The following is a 15,057-nucleotide window of genomic DNA, read 5'->3' on the forward strand; positions in this document are numbered from 1 at the left end:
TAATGAATGACATTACTAAAACTGCAGTTTCATCTCTTCATTTTCTTTTACTTTTATACTAACAAAGCACCAACTTGCATTTTTCATTTGAAGAATATTATTTTTATTTTACATTTCTGTTTACTGGTACTATTCAGCAAAACTTCATTCATCATAAACTACAATACTATAACTCATACCTTTAAAAATTCAGTAAGATTTTAATTTTTCTAATGTTTTCAGTCATTTTAAACAATCTTCCTCAGGATAGAAAAACAAATTACAATTTAAAAAATAAGATCAAAATTTGTACTGAAGGCCTATAAACTTACACCAGAAACTATCATGTTGGAAATCTAAACCCTCATACATACATACATACATACATACATAGCCTGAACGAAACTCTAAAGGAGCACTTTAGATGGAAGGCATACTTCCAAATGAAACAATATAACTGTAAGAAACACCACAGAGAAACAGAATATTGGAGAGCTTTGGATAAGAGCATAATAAGATCAAAAATTGTCCTCTGGAACAAGTTTCATTTCGAATATTAACAATTTAGAGCATCAAACATTTGACTGTGCATGTCAAACTTCTATGTAGATTAAAAAATATCAATATACCAACCAAAAACAAAAACTGACAAAGATGACATATTTGAACACCTAAAATTTACATATATGTGTCAGAGTTAAAATCTTGCTGCATCTTGCATTTATTTAATTGTTTTAGTATACACATAACAGGAAACAAAAGTTTTAATAGATATATAATATCGCTCAGAGGGCCACACAATTTAACGTGACAGGCCGCAGGTTGGCAAGGACTGCATTAAAGTATCTTTTGTCTAATTAATTATTTTAGAGTGTTGATCTTATGAAAGTCTAAAAGAAATTATTAATGTATTTGATTAACTACTTCATGTTACAAATACATGTTATAAAAAGTGATTTAGAAAAGCATAATTTGTTTATATAAATGCTTAAAGAATGAAATATATGTGTATTTTTTTACAGAATAATGAAGTTGCAGGAAAAGATTCATATAATGACTATAATTTTAAAAAATCTACAGATATGAAAGAAATAACTCAACTAAAAGATAAGAATCGAAATGAAGATTCAAACCTCTCGGAAGAAACTGCAGACTCATCACTTACTGCTTGCATGTACACTTCATCACCTAGTCCACTTGAGGAAGGTTAGTTAGTTTTTCATATTCTTATTCATAAATACAAATTACTGAGTCATTTCAAATATTATTTGTAAAAGCATATTTTCTAACCTAGTTATATACAGTAATTTTATTTGTTCAATTCTCAGATGCCCAAAATTGTAAGATCATACGTAGATGTATTATCAATTAATAAAAATACTTTTGAATACTTTCAATTATTAACTCAGTGATTATAAATTTGTAAATTTATTCATAAATTATTTACAACTTTTATTTTACCATTTTAATCAAAATAAATGAACACAGCATATTCCTTCAAATTACAGAAAATTGCTTTTTGTTCTTCTTATTTAATTTTTATAGTTTTTATAACAACTAAAATTAAAGAGTAATGTTCATAAGAAAAAATAAAGAAAATGAAAAATGGAAGAAAAGTAATGTAGTATATTATTTTGAATATAACTATAACCAAAACATATTTACATTGGGGAAACAGGAAGAAAATTAAAAGTATGCTTTAAGGAACACATAAATACTAAAAAACATGATAATACATCCAGATTTTGGAGTTTTTATAACTAAAATTAATATTTAAAAAAATCTTAAAAATCTTAAATCCATTAAAATAGAATTTCATTTATTAATGAAATGAATGTTTTCAACCATGTATAATGGCCATCTTCAGGTTCTAGAATGGTATTAATGAATAGAACAGGAAGCATATTCAAAATTAAAAACATTTGAAAATTACAAAATTTACATAGCGAATCACATGTGTATGAGCATAAAAGATACTTTTTTTTTTATTCCCTGCATTGCTAAACTCTGAAGAAACCTGGTATCAAGCCTCCTTTTTTGTTTTCTTTTAAAAAAGCATGCATACTTTACAGATTTTAAAGACTGTATACTTCATAGTTACCCAGTCATAAGTAAAACCTTTCATTTTATATTTATAGATAGGAAACTTTTAGCTCATACCAATTGCAAATGGATTTTCAGGCATAATTGGATAAATCTAGCATGTATTGAACCTTTGAAAAGCATTTTATGTGAGATGTCTAATCTTTATTTTAAAATGTAAATATATATGTAAACTTATTTTTAAAGGAGAAAAATGATAATTGTAATAACCTCTTACAGTGGTGAACCCAGGGGGTGGGCCAAGGAACCCTGGCATTCCAAAAGTAAAAGGAAAAGAAATACTAGTAATTTTCTAAAAATATTTTCTTACTTAAATTTTATTTTTTTATTTATATTGTGTCATGTTCTATTTCTATATTACTTCTGAATTATCGATCACATAAGGTGCGAATTTTATTGAGTTCACATAAAAAATTATTTTTATCCATTCAACTTTGCTCCCCTCAAGATTAAATCTTGAGTGTGCCATTGCCCTTTTATAATATATTGTAGTAACCATTAAACCTGTAAACATAAAAGAAATAAAACTGTGTTTTATGAACATGATTAAACTGTAGAGGAGGTAATAGTGCAAAATGCATCTTTAATCAAATAAAAATAGCACTTGTTAATTCTAAAGCTTGAACTATCTTCTATGCTAAACTTCACAGCTTCCTCTCACTTAACCTGAGCAGGCCACTGGAAGTAGCCAAAAACTTTTGTTTTTAATCAGTGAATTTCTGGAAAGCAAGAGGATGGTGCAAATTTTAGCATTTAAAAATATCACAATAAACATTGGTCTTTTGTTTTCTACTTAAACTTTTTTCCAAATGTGATGTGATAAATCCTTAATTTTAGTCATTATAAAAGCTATAAAACTTAAAAGAATATATTCTCTTTTGCCCAAAATCTACTACTGTGCTTTTTTATAATAAATCTTTATTTAAGTACTGTATCATATTGTAATAACTATTCATCAAACCCGATAATATTAATCAATTACATCATCCACTGCCGTAAATAATTGGGCTATAAACGATTAAAGATTATAAATAAACTTGGCACTTGAGGTAGGTGTTAGGCACCATCTCTTATTAAAATTAATTATTATAATAATTTAAATAAATTTAGATTAAACTGGAAGAAAAGAATTGGCTTAAAGCGGGACTCAAACCTGCAACTCCTGCTTACCGTGCGGTCGCATTGCCAGTTACGCTACCCGGACCCGTCTTTTAAATTATTATAATTATTCATTTTAATAAGAGATGGCGCCTAATGCCTACCTCAAGTGCCAAATTTATTTATAATCTTTAATCGTTTATAGCCCGATTATTTATGGCAGTGGATGATGTAATTGATTAATATTATCAAGTTTGATGAATAGTTATGATGATGTTGAGATATTTAAGAGTGTGCATTTCAATCAATTCAAAAATAATGATAAAATCTACAAAGTTTGCTCATGTTTGTATGAATTTAAATATGTGCAAATTTATTATAAAATTGATTTTTATGCAAATTAACTAAACCAAATATTGTTTTTTTGTGCCATAAATGAATTTTCACCATTTCCATACTTATTAAATTGTTCAAATTATTAAACTTTAATTATTTAAATTTCAAGTGAATATTTTAGTCTGAGTTTGTTTATAAATGAAAACAAGAAAAAAGTACCATTGATTAATCTCAATATAGTACGTACCTGAACCAGTTACTGGTGTTGGACAAAAGATGAATAAATATCGTAAACATTTTTGAACCTTAATAGTTCTTCTTCAGACGATAAAAAGAGAAGCGACGGAATGCAGAACAAAAATAGAACATTGATATTTACTCAATACAGTAGAACCTCAGTTGTAATATGAGGTAGAATGGACTGATTCTACCTCAGATAATCAAAAGTTTTGAATAAAGCTATTCAAACAAGATAGAAACTTCTATTATTTAATCTTGGTCATTATGTGAATAAATGAACATTTTGCAGTTTTTACCAAGTCACTTAAAGATTCCAATCTTAAATTGTTATGCAGTGGGCCTTAGATAAGAAAACAGAAGTACTATAAGACCAGCTTATTTTAATTTTAAAAAATAGGTTATCCCAATCAGGTTTATAGAACAATTATACATTTACATCTTTTGGAATAAGTTGTCAATAATAAACAAATCCAATGTTTACATATTAGTATCTTTGTTTGATTAGCATCTCCCGTCTTTTCAATTGTATAGGCATGTATCTAAAAATCTATACAAATTTCAATAGTATTTTCCAATAATTTTGAACAATTACATACACACTTGAGACAGCATACATTTTTCTAAAATGTTCTTCATTCCATTTATAAAAAAAATTTATGTAAATAATGTTCCTTTAAAAATGAAAGAATTAAATGAATTCAATCAAAGAAATGTATTTGGTAGATTTTATACTGAAAATTGTGAAAATGGAAATCTTATACAGTTAAATATCTCTCAGTAATAGGAATTCATGGCATACAGTGTATAGCATTATTTTTAGAGTAGAGCAAGGGGTAACCTGTAGAAAGAAAAAACTGGAAGGGGTCAAAAAGAGGAGGAAAATGACTGAAAGCCTTTGAAAAAGTTGGAAAATGCTTGAAAAATTGGAATAAAAGTTTAAAATTTTGCATGAACCTATTGCTGATTCTGAAGGAATGTCAAGTAATTCTCAAAAAGAGAAAGTCTGTTCCAAAATACAAGATGAAGCAACTTTTCAAAAATCCTTTTTGCAGAAGCTGTGATGGAATCTTGAAGGCATCAAACCATCTTCATGCAGTTAAGATGACAAGTCCTATTTCACTTTTGACAGAAGTGAATGTCCTGATAATGATTGCTATTTTACCAAAGAAGACCCCATAATCAAATTCAAGCAACACTCCAAGTTTTTGTCAAAACTTCTGGTTTTGCTGGCAATTAGTCCAGAGGGACATTCACAAGTCTTCATTGCCTCATTACAGCTCTCCATCATCAAAGAAGTATATGGCAATGAATGCATGAAATACTACCCTGACTAAAGATGTGTGTTCTGGCTAGACACAACCACTGCCTGTTATATTCATGATACAGTTGCCAAGTTGGACCATTACAGAATTTGATACATCTCTCGTGGAGAAACCAACATTCCAAATGTTCCACAATGACTGAATGAGAAATTTTGGTACCTCATTCAATGGTTAATGGGAGCCTCTTGGGCCCTTAACTGTTGCAACTATCTCCTTCCATTTTTTCCCATCTTGTGCCTCTTGCACAAGATAGGAAAAAATGGAAAAACATCCACCCAGACTTCCCACTCTTTTTAGATACCTCTTCAGTCCATCTTTCCATTGCCTACAGGATGTCCAACAGGTCATTTACCCTGAGACTCCCCAGTCAGCACTTTGTGTACATGTTGATTTGTGTCAGTGCAGGTTACATGTCCCACTCATTTGGTGCTTCTCTCAGCTATAGTTTGTATGATGTTATAGTCATCAACTTTGTGATGTAGTTCCTCATTGTGCTTCTTTCTCTAAGTACCAGTTCTACTATCCCACATGGATCCAAAGATTTTCTTGAGGACTTTGTTTTCAAACACATAATTTGTTTGGTGACTATGTACAGGCTAAATTTCACAGCTATATAGCAGCACTGGTCAGGTAATCTATATACATAAAATTACATGTTCTGATTGATTGACTGACTGTTTGATTCATTATCACCCAGAACAAACCGCTGAACCTAAAGAGGTGAAATTTGGTACATAGTTGGGGGGTACATTATAAGAATGCACACCACAAAGGGATTTTTGGAAATTCCCCACGGGGAGAGGATTAAGGCTTAACCTGAAGATTGGCTTCTACTGTGCTATTTTAGATGTGATTTTTTTTGTTTTTGATAGTAATAACTTAATTTCAAACATACAATATTTACCAAATCATCCAAATCATTTGCTCGAGCAATGCTGGGCTAATTTGCTAGTGGTTTTATACGATTTTAACTTTACGTTTCTGGAAACTTGTTTAGATTGTAGAACTTTTTGCAAGCTTGCATTATGATGCATTAGCCTTCTGGTAAATTTGTTGTGATGGAGTTGTTATTGTCCACTACAGATCTGAGGTAAGTGAAGTTGCTGACTCTCTGGAATATGTACTTTTCCACCAGAAAGTTGTCAGCATCCTCACTCTGATGTCCTCTTGATAGCAGCAGATACTTTGTTTTTGATTTATTAACTTTCAGGCCAACCCTCTCTGCTTCTGAGAGTAAAATAGATGCATTTTATCAGGCAAACATCATCTGCATATGCCAGTGCTTGATGGAGGTCATTCAGTTCTACTCCTTTGTCACTTTTGCTGCAGTTTGTGAATAACTTTCAAGTGTTAGGCAAGGGGAGACACTCCCCCATGTTTAATCTAAGTCCTGTAGTTATCTCGAAGGGTTCTGTCAATTTGTTTCCAATCTTGACTCTGCTGATTGATTTTTTCGTACACACACTTGTTATTTTTATTAATTTTTTGGATATTTAAAATTTAGTTATTATTTGCCACAGTTCTTCATGATTGATGTTGTCATATGCTATAATGAAGTCTATGTAAAGTTGGTGTACAGTACATTCTGCTTGTACTCATACTTCTTTTCCTTCAACTGTCTTTGAGTAAATATCTGGAAAGCTTGGATCTGCAAGTGAGTTGCAAACAGGATTAAGGCTAAACACCATTTCAATGCTGACCACTTTAGAAGGTTATTGGAGTTCGTTAAGGTTAAAATTTGAATTGCAGCTGATTACAGTTCTAATTATCTCATCTGAACATTAATAGCTGTACTCAAAAAACCTATTTTAAATAAAATAAATAATGAATTTTAACAACTTTGAAATTTGTGCAGATTTTAAAATATGCACTCTTAAAAAAGATAAATTTAAATTTTATATTCAGTTAGCATAGATTCCTTCCTTTCTAAAGGTATTTTTTACCTTTATTCATATGTTTTTATTCAACATTTTTCCATATTATTTCTATTTTATATGCATGTTTTTTTTAATTGATTTTATTTGTTTAACCAGAATTTTAATAGTTACTTATCAATTTTATTTTGTTTTATGTAGTACAGTGTGCTTTTATAGAAATTAATGATGAAAAATGACTATTATGATATGTTGATATAATGATATAAAATCATTATATCAACATATAAATTAATTGTTATTAAATTTAAAATCTGCAAAATTTTCAGTCAAATATCAATAATACAATTGAAGCTTGAAACAATTGTCAAACCTATGCTTAAACTTTCACGTTATTTTTGGGTTATATTAAGGCTAATAATTACCATATTTTACGGACTATAAGACGCTACGGACTAAAAGGCGCACCTGAATTTTGGAGGCAATTTTTCGAAGAAAGAAGTAAAATACGGTAATTATCAAAATTTAATCTGAAAATAGGCAATTATGCTATCATCATGTATAAATGGCTTGGATATGCATAGTGTTATTGGTAACATATTTGATAGTAAAAATCTATTCATCCATAATTTTCTAACTTAATTCAAAAGCAATTATTAATGTTTATATAAGATAGCAATACAGTTGACAACTAATTAATTAAATTAGTGCTAATTTGAAAATAATCCGTCAGTTTAGACTTGCATTTGATTATGAAAGTTTTCAAAGAACAAGCTTAGCAGGAATAGTGTTTTGTTTTGAGCAGAAATTCTTTACATACTAGCAAAAGTTCTCAAATAATTTAGTTTTATCTATTTTCTCTTCTGTGAGACTTGAAAATAAGTTGTGTAAATTATTATAATTTTGATTAACTTATATAATTTGTAATTAAACTTAATAATTTTATGGCAAATGGATAGGGGAAAACTTGTAATTAAAAAAAATTCTTAATATTTTGAAAGTGAGAAAAAATATCTTATGAATTGTAATATAAATCTATTGACTGGTGTCAGTAACACATATACAATGTACCAAGGTTTTCAGGCTCCTTTGAAAATGTTTGTGAATGTATTTGTGTTACTGATATCAGTCGATAGGTGTATAGTACAACTTATGTCATCTGGTGTAATGTGTTTCTTTTTTTGTCAAAATCTCTTATTTTCAGAGAAAGATTGTTTGGAATCTTATTCTTATAAAATTAATATAATTTTATTCAGGACTGTGATGTTGGTAGATCAAGCTCAATTCTAACTCAGAATTTTAAGGGTCCAATTCTTGCCTTTAAATAATAATTGTGCTGCAATTTGAAAAAATTGTACATTGTAAATTCCAACTATTGTCCACATGTCTGTCTGTGTCCTTAATCTTGAGAATGGTGTTAAATAAACGAAAGTTGAGACCAGGTATGGAAAGTTTAGGCACAGAAGGCCCTAAATAGTAACTATATATGAACTTCTGGTCTTGACCAGAAGTCACATGAATTCAATTCAGAAATTTTCTCCTTAAAGCAGTTACATAGATCAGCAGTCACCAACTGATGATCTGTGGATCATTGATGTTCTGCAAGAAAATTTTGCTGGTCCACTGAGAAATTTCAACATTGATCAACTCAATGTTATGCAAAGTATTATGAAAGAAATGCTTGGTTGCTTTTCTTACTCATTGGGGGTTTTTATCTAAATCTAAAACCGAACACAAAATGACTGTTATCAGTAAATAATGTTGAGTGCAATTGTTATCCTTTGTGGAAAAGAGCAAAAAATCCATAAACTTATTTTAAACAAGCAGCAACAAACTTCACACTGATTTGTTATAGTTAAACAAGTGAATTTCATATTTATAAAAGTTCCATTTTACTTTATTTTATTATCACTATAGACATTGTATTGTTTAAAAAAATTCATGATAGTAGTCCACGGGATTCAAAATTGTGAGTATAGAGGTCCTTGAGGTCAGTAAGCTGACATAGATGACTGCTGACATAGATGACCGACATGACACTGTTGTTATCAGGAAATGTATGATGTACCAGAGGGCAAGACACTATAAATTTGGGATGGAAAACATATTTTAAATTGAATAAATTAGAAATGTGATTAAAAATTGCTGCTTGGCATTGTGACTCTCCTCTAGCAAATTCATTGGAGTCAACTCCTCTAGAAATGAATTTCAAATTCTAGCAAATTCATTTCTAGAGGATTTGACTCCAATGAATTTGCTTCTAACTCCAACTTTGACTCCAATTCCATAGCCTTGATTTTATTCAAGTCAATATATGTAACATATTCATTTGATCAAGATAAAATTTAGCTTTTTGCAAACTTTGAATACAGGAATATGATGAAAAACAATAATAATTTAATATATTTTTTTTACAATAGGTACTCTTTCTAGATCATCATCATCTGATGGACTATGCACACTTTTTAATCGAATAACTTATTTAGGAAGTGCTAGTATTAATGCTCCTAGAGATCAAAATGAAATTCAAAAAAATATAGCAATTTTGAATGAACAATCATCTGAGCATGCAATTGAAATTACTCTCTCAATACCGAATCATTCTGAAGGATCTGTTATGTAAGTTACATAATCTTTTTAATTAAATTTTTAGTTATTTTATTTTAAAGAATTTTTATATAAAGTTACTTGAATATGTAAAGTGTGTTCCAAAAGTCATTTTGCTGTTTTAAACTTTGTAATATTTATACATCTTAAATTATTAAACTTACAATAAATACCATTTGAAAGCATATATAATGAATGTTTTTTGTCACTTCAAATCAGTTGTCTTTAACACAACCTCATTCTTTGGATGATCTTAGGATTAGTATTATGAATGCAATTCATGTAATTACCAAGCAACAGCTGATGAATGTTTTCACAGAGTTCAATGACAATGATTGTCGAAGTTTGAAAATAAAACTGCAATGCATAAAAAAAAGCTTCATCAATTAAGCTTTATTGTAACATTTATGTCTTAACTTATTAATTAAGCTGCACCAGGCAATCTATATATTTGAAAACATACAGTTTGACTTTCTGTAACTTGAAATGAAAGGGATAGAGAAGAAATTCCAAGTTACAGAAATAACTATTACTTTAATGCAGGAGTAGCAAACCTTTTTGAGTCTGCATGACAAAATAGGCATATTTAACTTCAAAAAATTTTTATATCAAAGATGTACAGTTTAAACAATATTTTTAAAGGAAATCACATTAGGAAGAACAAATTTAAAGGAGCTGATTAAAAAAAGAAATAATGAAAACTAAATTGAAAATTTGTTTTATTAACATAAAACAACAATAAAAATATTTTATGCAAGTAAAAAGTATAATTTTTTTTTATTTCTCAGTTTGGGAAAACCATGCTGTTTAATGATTCCTTTCTTTATTTATTCTTCTGAAATAGAAGATGGAATCAAAGCATGACTTGATGTAATGACTTCATTAAATGACACCTACAAGACCTTCAAAAATGCACCAGCAAATATACTTTAATATAAATATGCTATGACAAGCATTTTAATCCTAATTGGATCTGTTTCAGGTCAAATTGGTTGATAGAATTAGAATGCTAAAAGAGCAAATTTTAATTTTTAAAATCTCTGGAACAACAAAATATTAGAACAAGTATAAAAATCACATCTGTGTGTTAACATTAACACTAAAAATTTAACAAGTAATTTTCCTTAAATTTTCTCTGAAAAGCAGCTGTAAAAGCTATTACTGTTTGATGTCAATTTGTTCTATAGCTTTAAAAACTTCTATCATCCAGGAATCTTTGGAAATCTAACTTATTTTGGATTAAAAAATCTTTTGTTTACGATAAACATCATTGGAAAGGTTGCAAGTTTATTAAGATCAATAGATTGTTTAATATGAATTATAAATGTTATGAATAATGTAACAATTGTAGTTCCAATTTTAATTAAATTAAATTGTAACAATTGCCTGTATGGACCTAAAATTTTATTTCTGAGAGATGTTATAAGAAAGAATATGTACAACTATGTTAAGGTTATAAGATATTAAAGGAAATTAGTAAATAGTTAAAATAGCATAAATGTATATTCTTATAGAGATTAATAACTGAAGAGTGCTACAGACACTCAAAAAGCTTATCATTTTTGAAAAACTATAATGAAGTTATTACATCAAGTCATGCATTGATTTTGTTTTTTATTTCAGAAAAATAAATAAAGTAAGTTGTGTGATACAGTTGACTCCGCATAAGTTGACACTCGGATAACTCGTCATCGTAGGTTAATTAGTCAGCTTTCTGTGGTCCCGGTCGACTTACATAAGCAATAATGTTATTAATGTTAAAAAACTCTGTTTACTCGACATCGTTTAACTCGTCACCACTGGATAAATCAACGTACTTTTTCTGTTTCACACTTTTTTGACGTTTGACGACACCCCTCCTGAAAAAATGAGTTTACACCATGCAATAAGCTGTGTGGCGTGAACTCATTTTTCAGGGGGAGTCGACTTATCAGAATTCTAAAAAGTGTGAAACAGAAAAAGTATGTTGATTTATCCAGTGGTGACGAGTTAAATGATATCGAGTAAACCGAGTTTTTTTTAAGGTTAATAACATTAATGCCTATGTAAATCGGCCGGGACCACAAAAAATTCACTACGTAACCGACCAGTGACGAGTTATCCGGGTGTCGACTTATGCGGAGTCAACTGTATATTGTGTACCAGACAAATTCTTCTGATATTGATACTATGGCATGTGTGCTTTAGATTCATCATCCCTGCTTTAATGAGATTGTAAATGTCACAATATTGTTAGTTAAATACATTTTATTTTTTTGTTACATAGATATACAAAATAAATTATTTGTAGCCTTAGTGAAAGGATGTCAACAATCCATAATTGTTTGAATTTGATATATCCTGTTTGATAATTACTTTGATATGCTTGATTGCCTCAAAAACATCTTGTTTCATATGCATCTCTTAAAAAATTTATAAAAAAATCACTACAAGATTTGATTGGCCAATCTTAAATAAGATTAAAGTCATTATTTTAGGTGCAAGATGTTCTTACATTTTTTGTACTTTTGTGTCCTGGCTTTTTGAGGCACAAATATTTTTACTAAGGATTGTTCAGAAAGTAATATTTATTTACCTGTAATCACAAAACAAATCTACTTATTCAAACTTTTTTATTACATATTAATTTTAGTCATTTTCAACATAGTCACTGCTTTTATAAGTATTAGATATTAATGGTGCGGTTTTTTTATATTGTTTAAATATCAATTTCTTTAAAAAAACTTTTCTTTTCTTAAAAATTAATTGATTTAACTTCACAGTTAGTTTAACCGTTGTTATTTTGTCTGTACCGCATTTTATCAGAGACAAAGACTATTGGGTTTTATCCTCATCATTCTTTATTTCACTATGCATTTCGGGTGCAATCTTTTTCGTCTATTTTGCGCCCCTCATCAGGTGTTACATTTCTTTTTTTATATATAATGTTCAGACATTCTGTTACGAGGTGTTGATGTTTCCGTCCCCCAAGGCATTTCTTGTAAAATGCAGTACAGACAAAATAACAACGGTTAAACTAACTGTGAAGTTAAATCAATTAATTTTTAAGAAAAGAAAAGTTTTTTTAAAGAAATTGATATTTAAACAATAGTCACTGCTATTGTTTAAGTATTTGTCATGTCTCTGTCTTTTGTCTTGTATTTGTTATGTAACAATATTTGTCATGTCTTATGATCAGTTTTTGAATGCCATCATTGTACAATACATGTCTGCTACCAAGTCCTTTAAGCAACTGCATGACTTCATCTTTCAACTCGTTGGCACTGGAAAGCTTTTTTCTCCTGGAAACTTTCAATTTCCCAAACAGCTGATAATCACTAAGAGCCAAGTCTGGACTTTAGGCAGGACAGTATAGAATATTTTCAGTATTCAGAAACCGAATAACAGCATGCACTACATATGCTGTTGGATTGTTAATTTTTGCCACAATTTTAATAATGCACAACAACTGTACAATACACTTGATTAACTTGTAAGTTACTTTAAGCGAGTATATTTGTGACTGAGGATAGTTGAGAAAATTCATCTTGTCTGTTTGACATCTGTTTCTCTCAATGCCATCTATGAGCAAATAAGTATTACTTTCTGGGTGACTCATACTACATAACTTATAATGTTTCTTTCAGTGTACATAATTAAATATTTTTATTTTTAAGTTTGTGTTAAGTTTAATTTGGTTTACCTCCTTGAAAATACAATAGAAATTGTAGAAAATTAGACATGAAATAAATTCATTGGAATTATAGACTGAGTTGGTGAAATATGATCTCAAAATCATTTGAACTTGGGTACACAACATTGAGTTTATGGGAGTTATGTTGGGAAACAATATAATTCAACTTAATAAAGTTTGACTTACTGAAGATCATCTGTATATACAATCTACAATTATGACAAATTTATTGTTTCTAATCAAATGATATAGTAACTTTGTTTTTTATGATTCATACTTCTTGGTTTAAAGTGTATATATACTGTACATAACTATTGGCATTGCATATTTTTATTTGATGTTACTTCAAATTCTAATATTCCTTAGCCAATATTTCTACATATTAAGGTAGTGGTGGGCAAGCAAGAGTTCAGTGAGAGCCGAAATGTAGGTTTTGCAAAATGCATGGGAGCCACAGTTCTGTACTGTCACAGATAGTATGGTAAGGCAGGGAAGGATAGGGTGTCCCCCATCCGGGTCAAGAACTTGTTTTAAAAGAATAGATTTGAAATGTCAATTTAATTTATTGCACCAACTTGGAAATAAATTACTAAATGTTACATACATATAATTACATATTTTCACAAAATTGTGGAAATAAAATTGTAAAAATAATAATAAAAAGCAGAAATTAACACTTTCAGCAAGAGCCACATGTAACTCAAAAAGAGCCGCATTTGCCCATGTTTATATTAAGGTAATTTATATAAAATTATTTATATATTCATAAAATATGAGAATAATAGAAACAAGGTGAAAGTTAGTACAGACTTTTTCAGATAAAAATTAAATTGACATAAACAATATATAATTAAAATGTGTGTTTTATAAATGAAAACCAACAACTTTAGTGCCTTTGACCGGTGTGCTTCTCTCTTCTTTCTCTGTAAAACGCAAACGTTTTCGAACCTCGTTGGTTCTTCGTCAGGCGTAACGGAATTCTGTTCGAACAGAATTCCGTTACGCCTGACGAAGAACCAACAAGGTTCGAAAACGTTTGCGTTTTACAGAGAAAGAAGAGAGAAGCACACCGGTCAAAGGCACTAAAGTTGTTGGTTTTTATTTATTTTCACTCCGGTGTTGTTCCTTTATATATTTTGTGTGTTTTATGATAACTTGTATATTTAGTTATCGTAATCTAATTTAATTTTTTTATGTATTAGTTTGACAAAATTACATATTCAATGTAGAATATCATCCATAATTTTCTGATTATATGATCCCAGTTATAAAATATAAGTTAAATAAATATTTTTTTGACTTTTATGCTTTGATTCTTGTCATTGATGTGTAATACATAATTTTTAAAATTTAATATTATAAATTTAGATATTCAATATAAATTACATGTGTTTTAAATTAGATATAAAATGTTTAACTTTTATTGAAATTTCAGTTTATATGAGCCCAACAGTGTGTGTGAAATTGCAAGTTTTGCCATTTGCCAAATATTGTTTTGTGCCCCAGGACTTCAGAACAGTAAAGAATGCCATTGTTTTGCTTTCACTCATAGCCATGGTGCAACAGCTGAATCTGCTATTTTTCAGTGTCATGTGTTTAAATGTGATGTTCCAGAAGCAGTAAGTTAAAAAAAAGAATTTAATTCTACAGCTAGTGTTTTCCATTTTTGATTAATGTAAATTATGTGTAGAACTAATTTTTATATTTATTATATTTACTATTTATTTTTGAAAATTGTTACCATTTAACAGAATGTTGTTAAATGCTACTAGCAGATAAAAATGCAAAATTTACTATTTTTTAAAATTCTTTTCATCCTTTGATA

General features: G+C 29.2%; 1 protein-coding gene across 2 annotated transcripts in view; it reads left to right on the forward strand.

The window, feature by feature from the left end:
* The window catches only part of LOC136974592 (rab GTPase-activating protein 1-like), a 134,626-nt gene that overhangs the window by 16,957 nt on the left and 102,612 nt on the right, over nt 1-15,057 (forward strand). For both annotated transcript variants that reach the window (XM_067269514.1, XM_067269515.1), the window contains 3 exons: nt 1,002-1,185; nt 9,373-9,571; nt 14,668-14,851. In XM_067269514.1, the coding sequence (XP_067125615.1) occupies nt 1,002-1,185; nt 9,373-9,571; nt 14,668-14,851 (567 nt within the window). The remainder of the gene's footprint in view (nt 1-1,001; nt 1,186-9,372; nt 9,572-14,667; nt 14,852-15,057) is intronic.

The sequence above is a fragment of the Centruroides vittatus genome, unplaced genomic scaffold (assembly GCF_030686945.1).
Source record: "Centruroides vittatus isolate TY-2023 unplaced genomic scaffold, ASM3068694v2 contig_351, whole genome shotgun sequence".
Lineage (NCBI taxonomy): Eukaryota > Metazoa > Arthropoda > Arachnida > Scorpiones > Buthidae > Centruroides > Centruroides vittatus.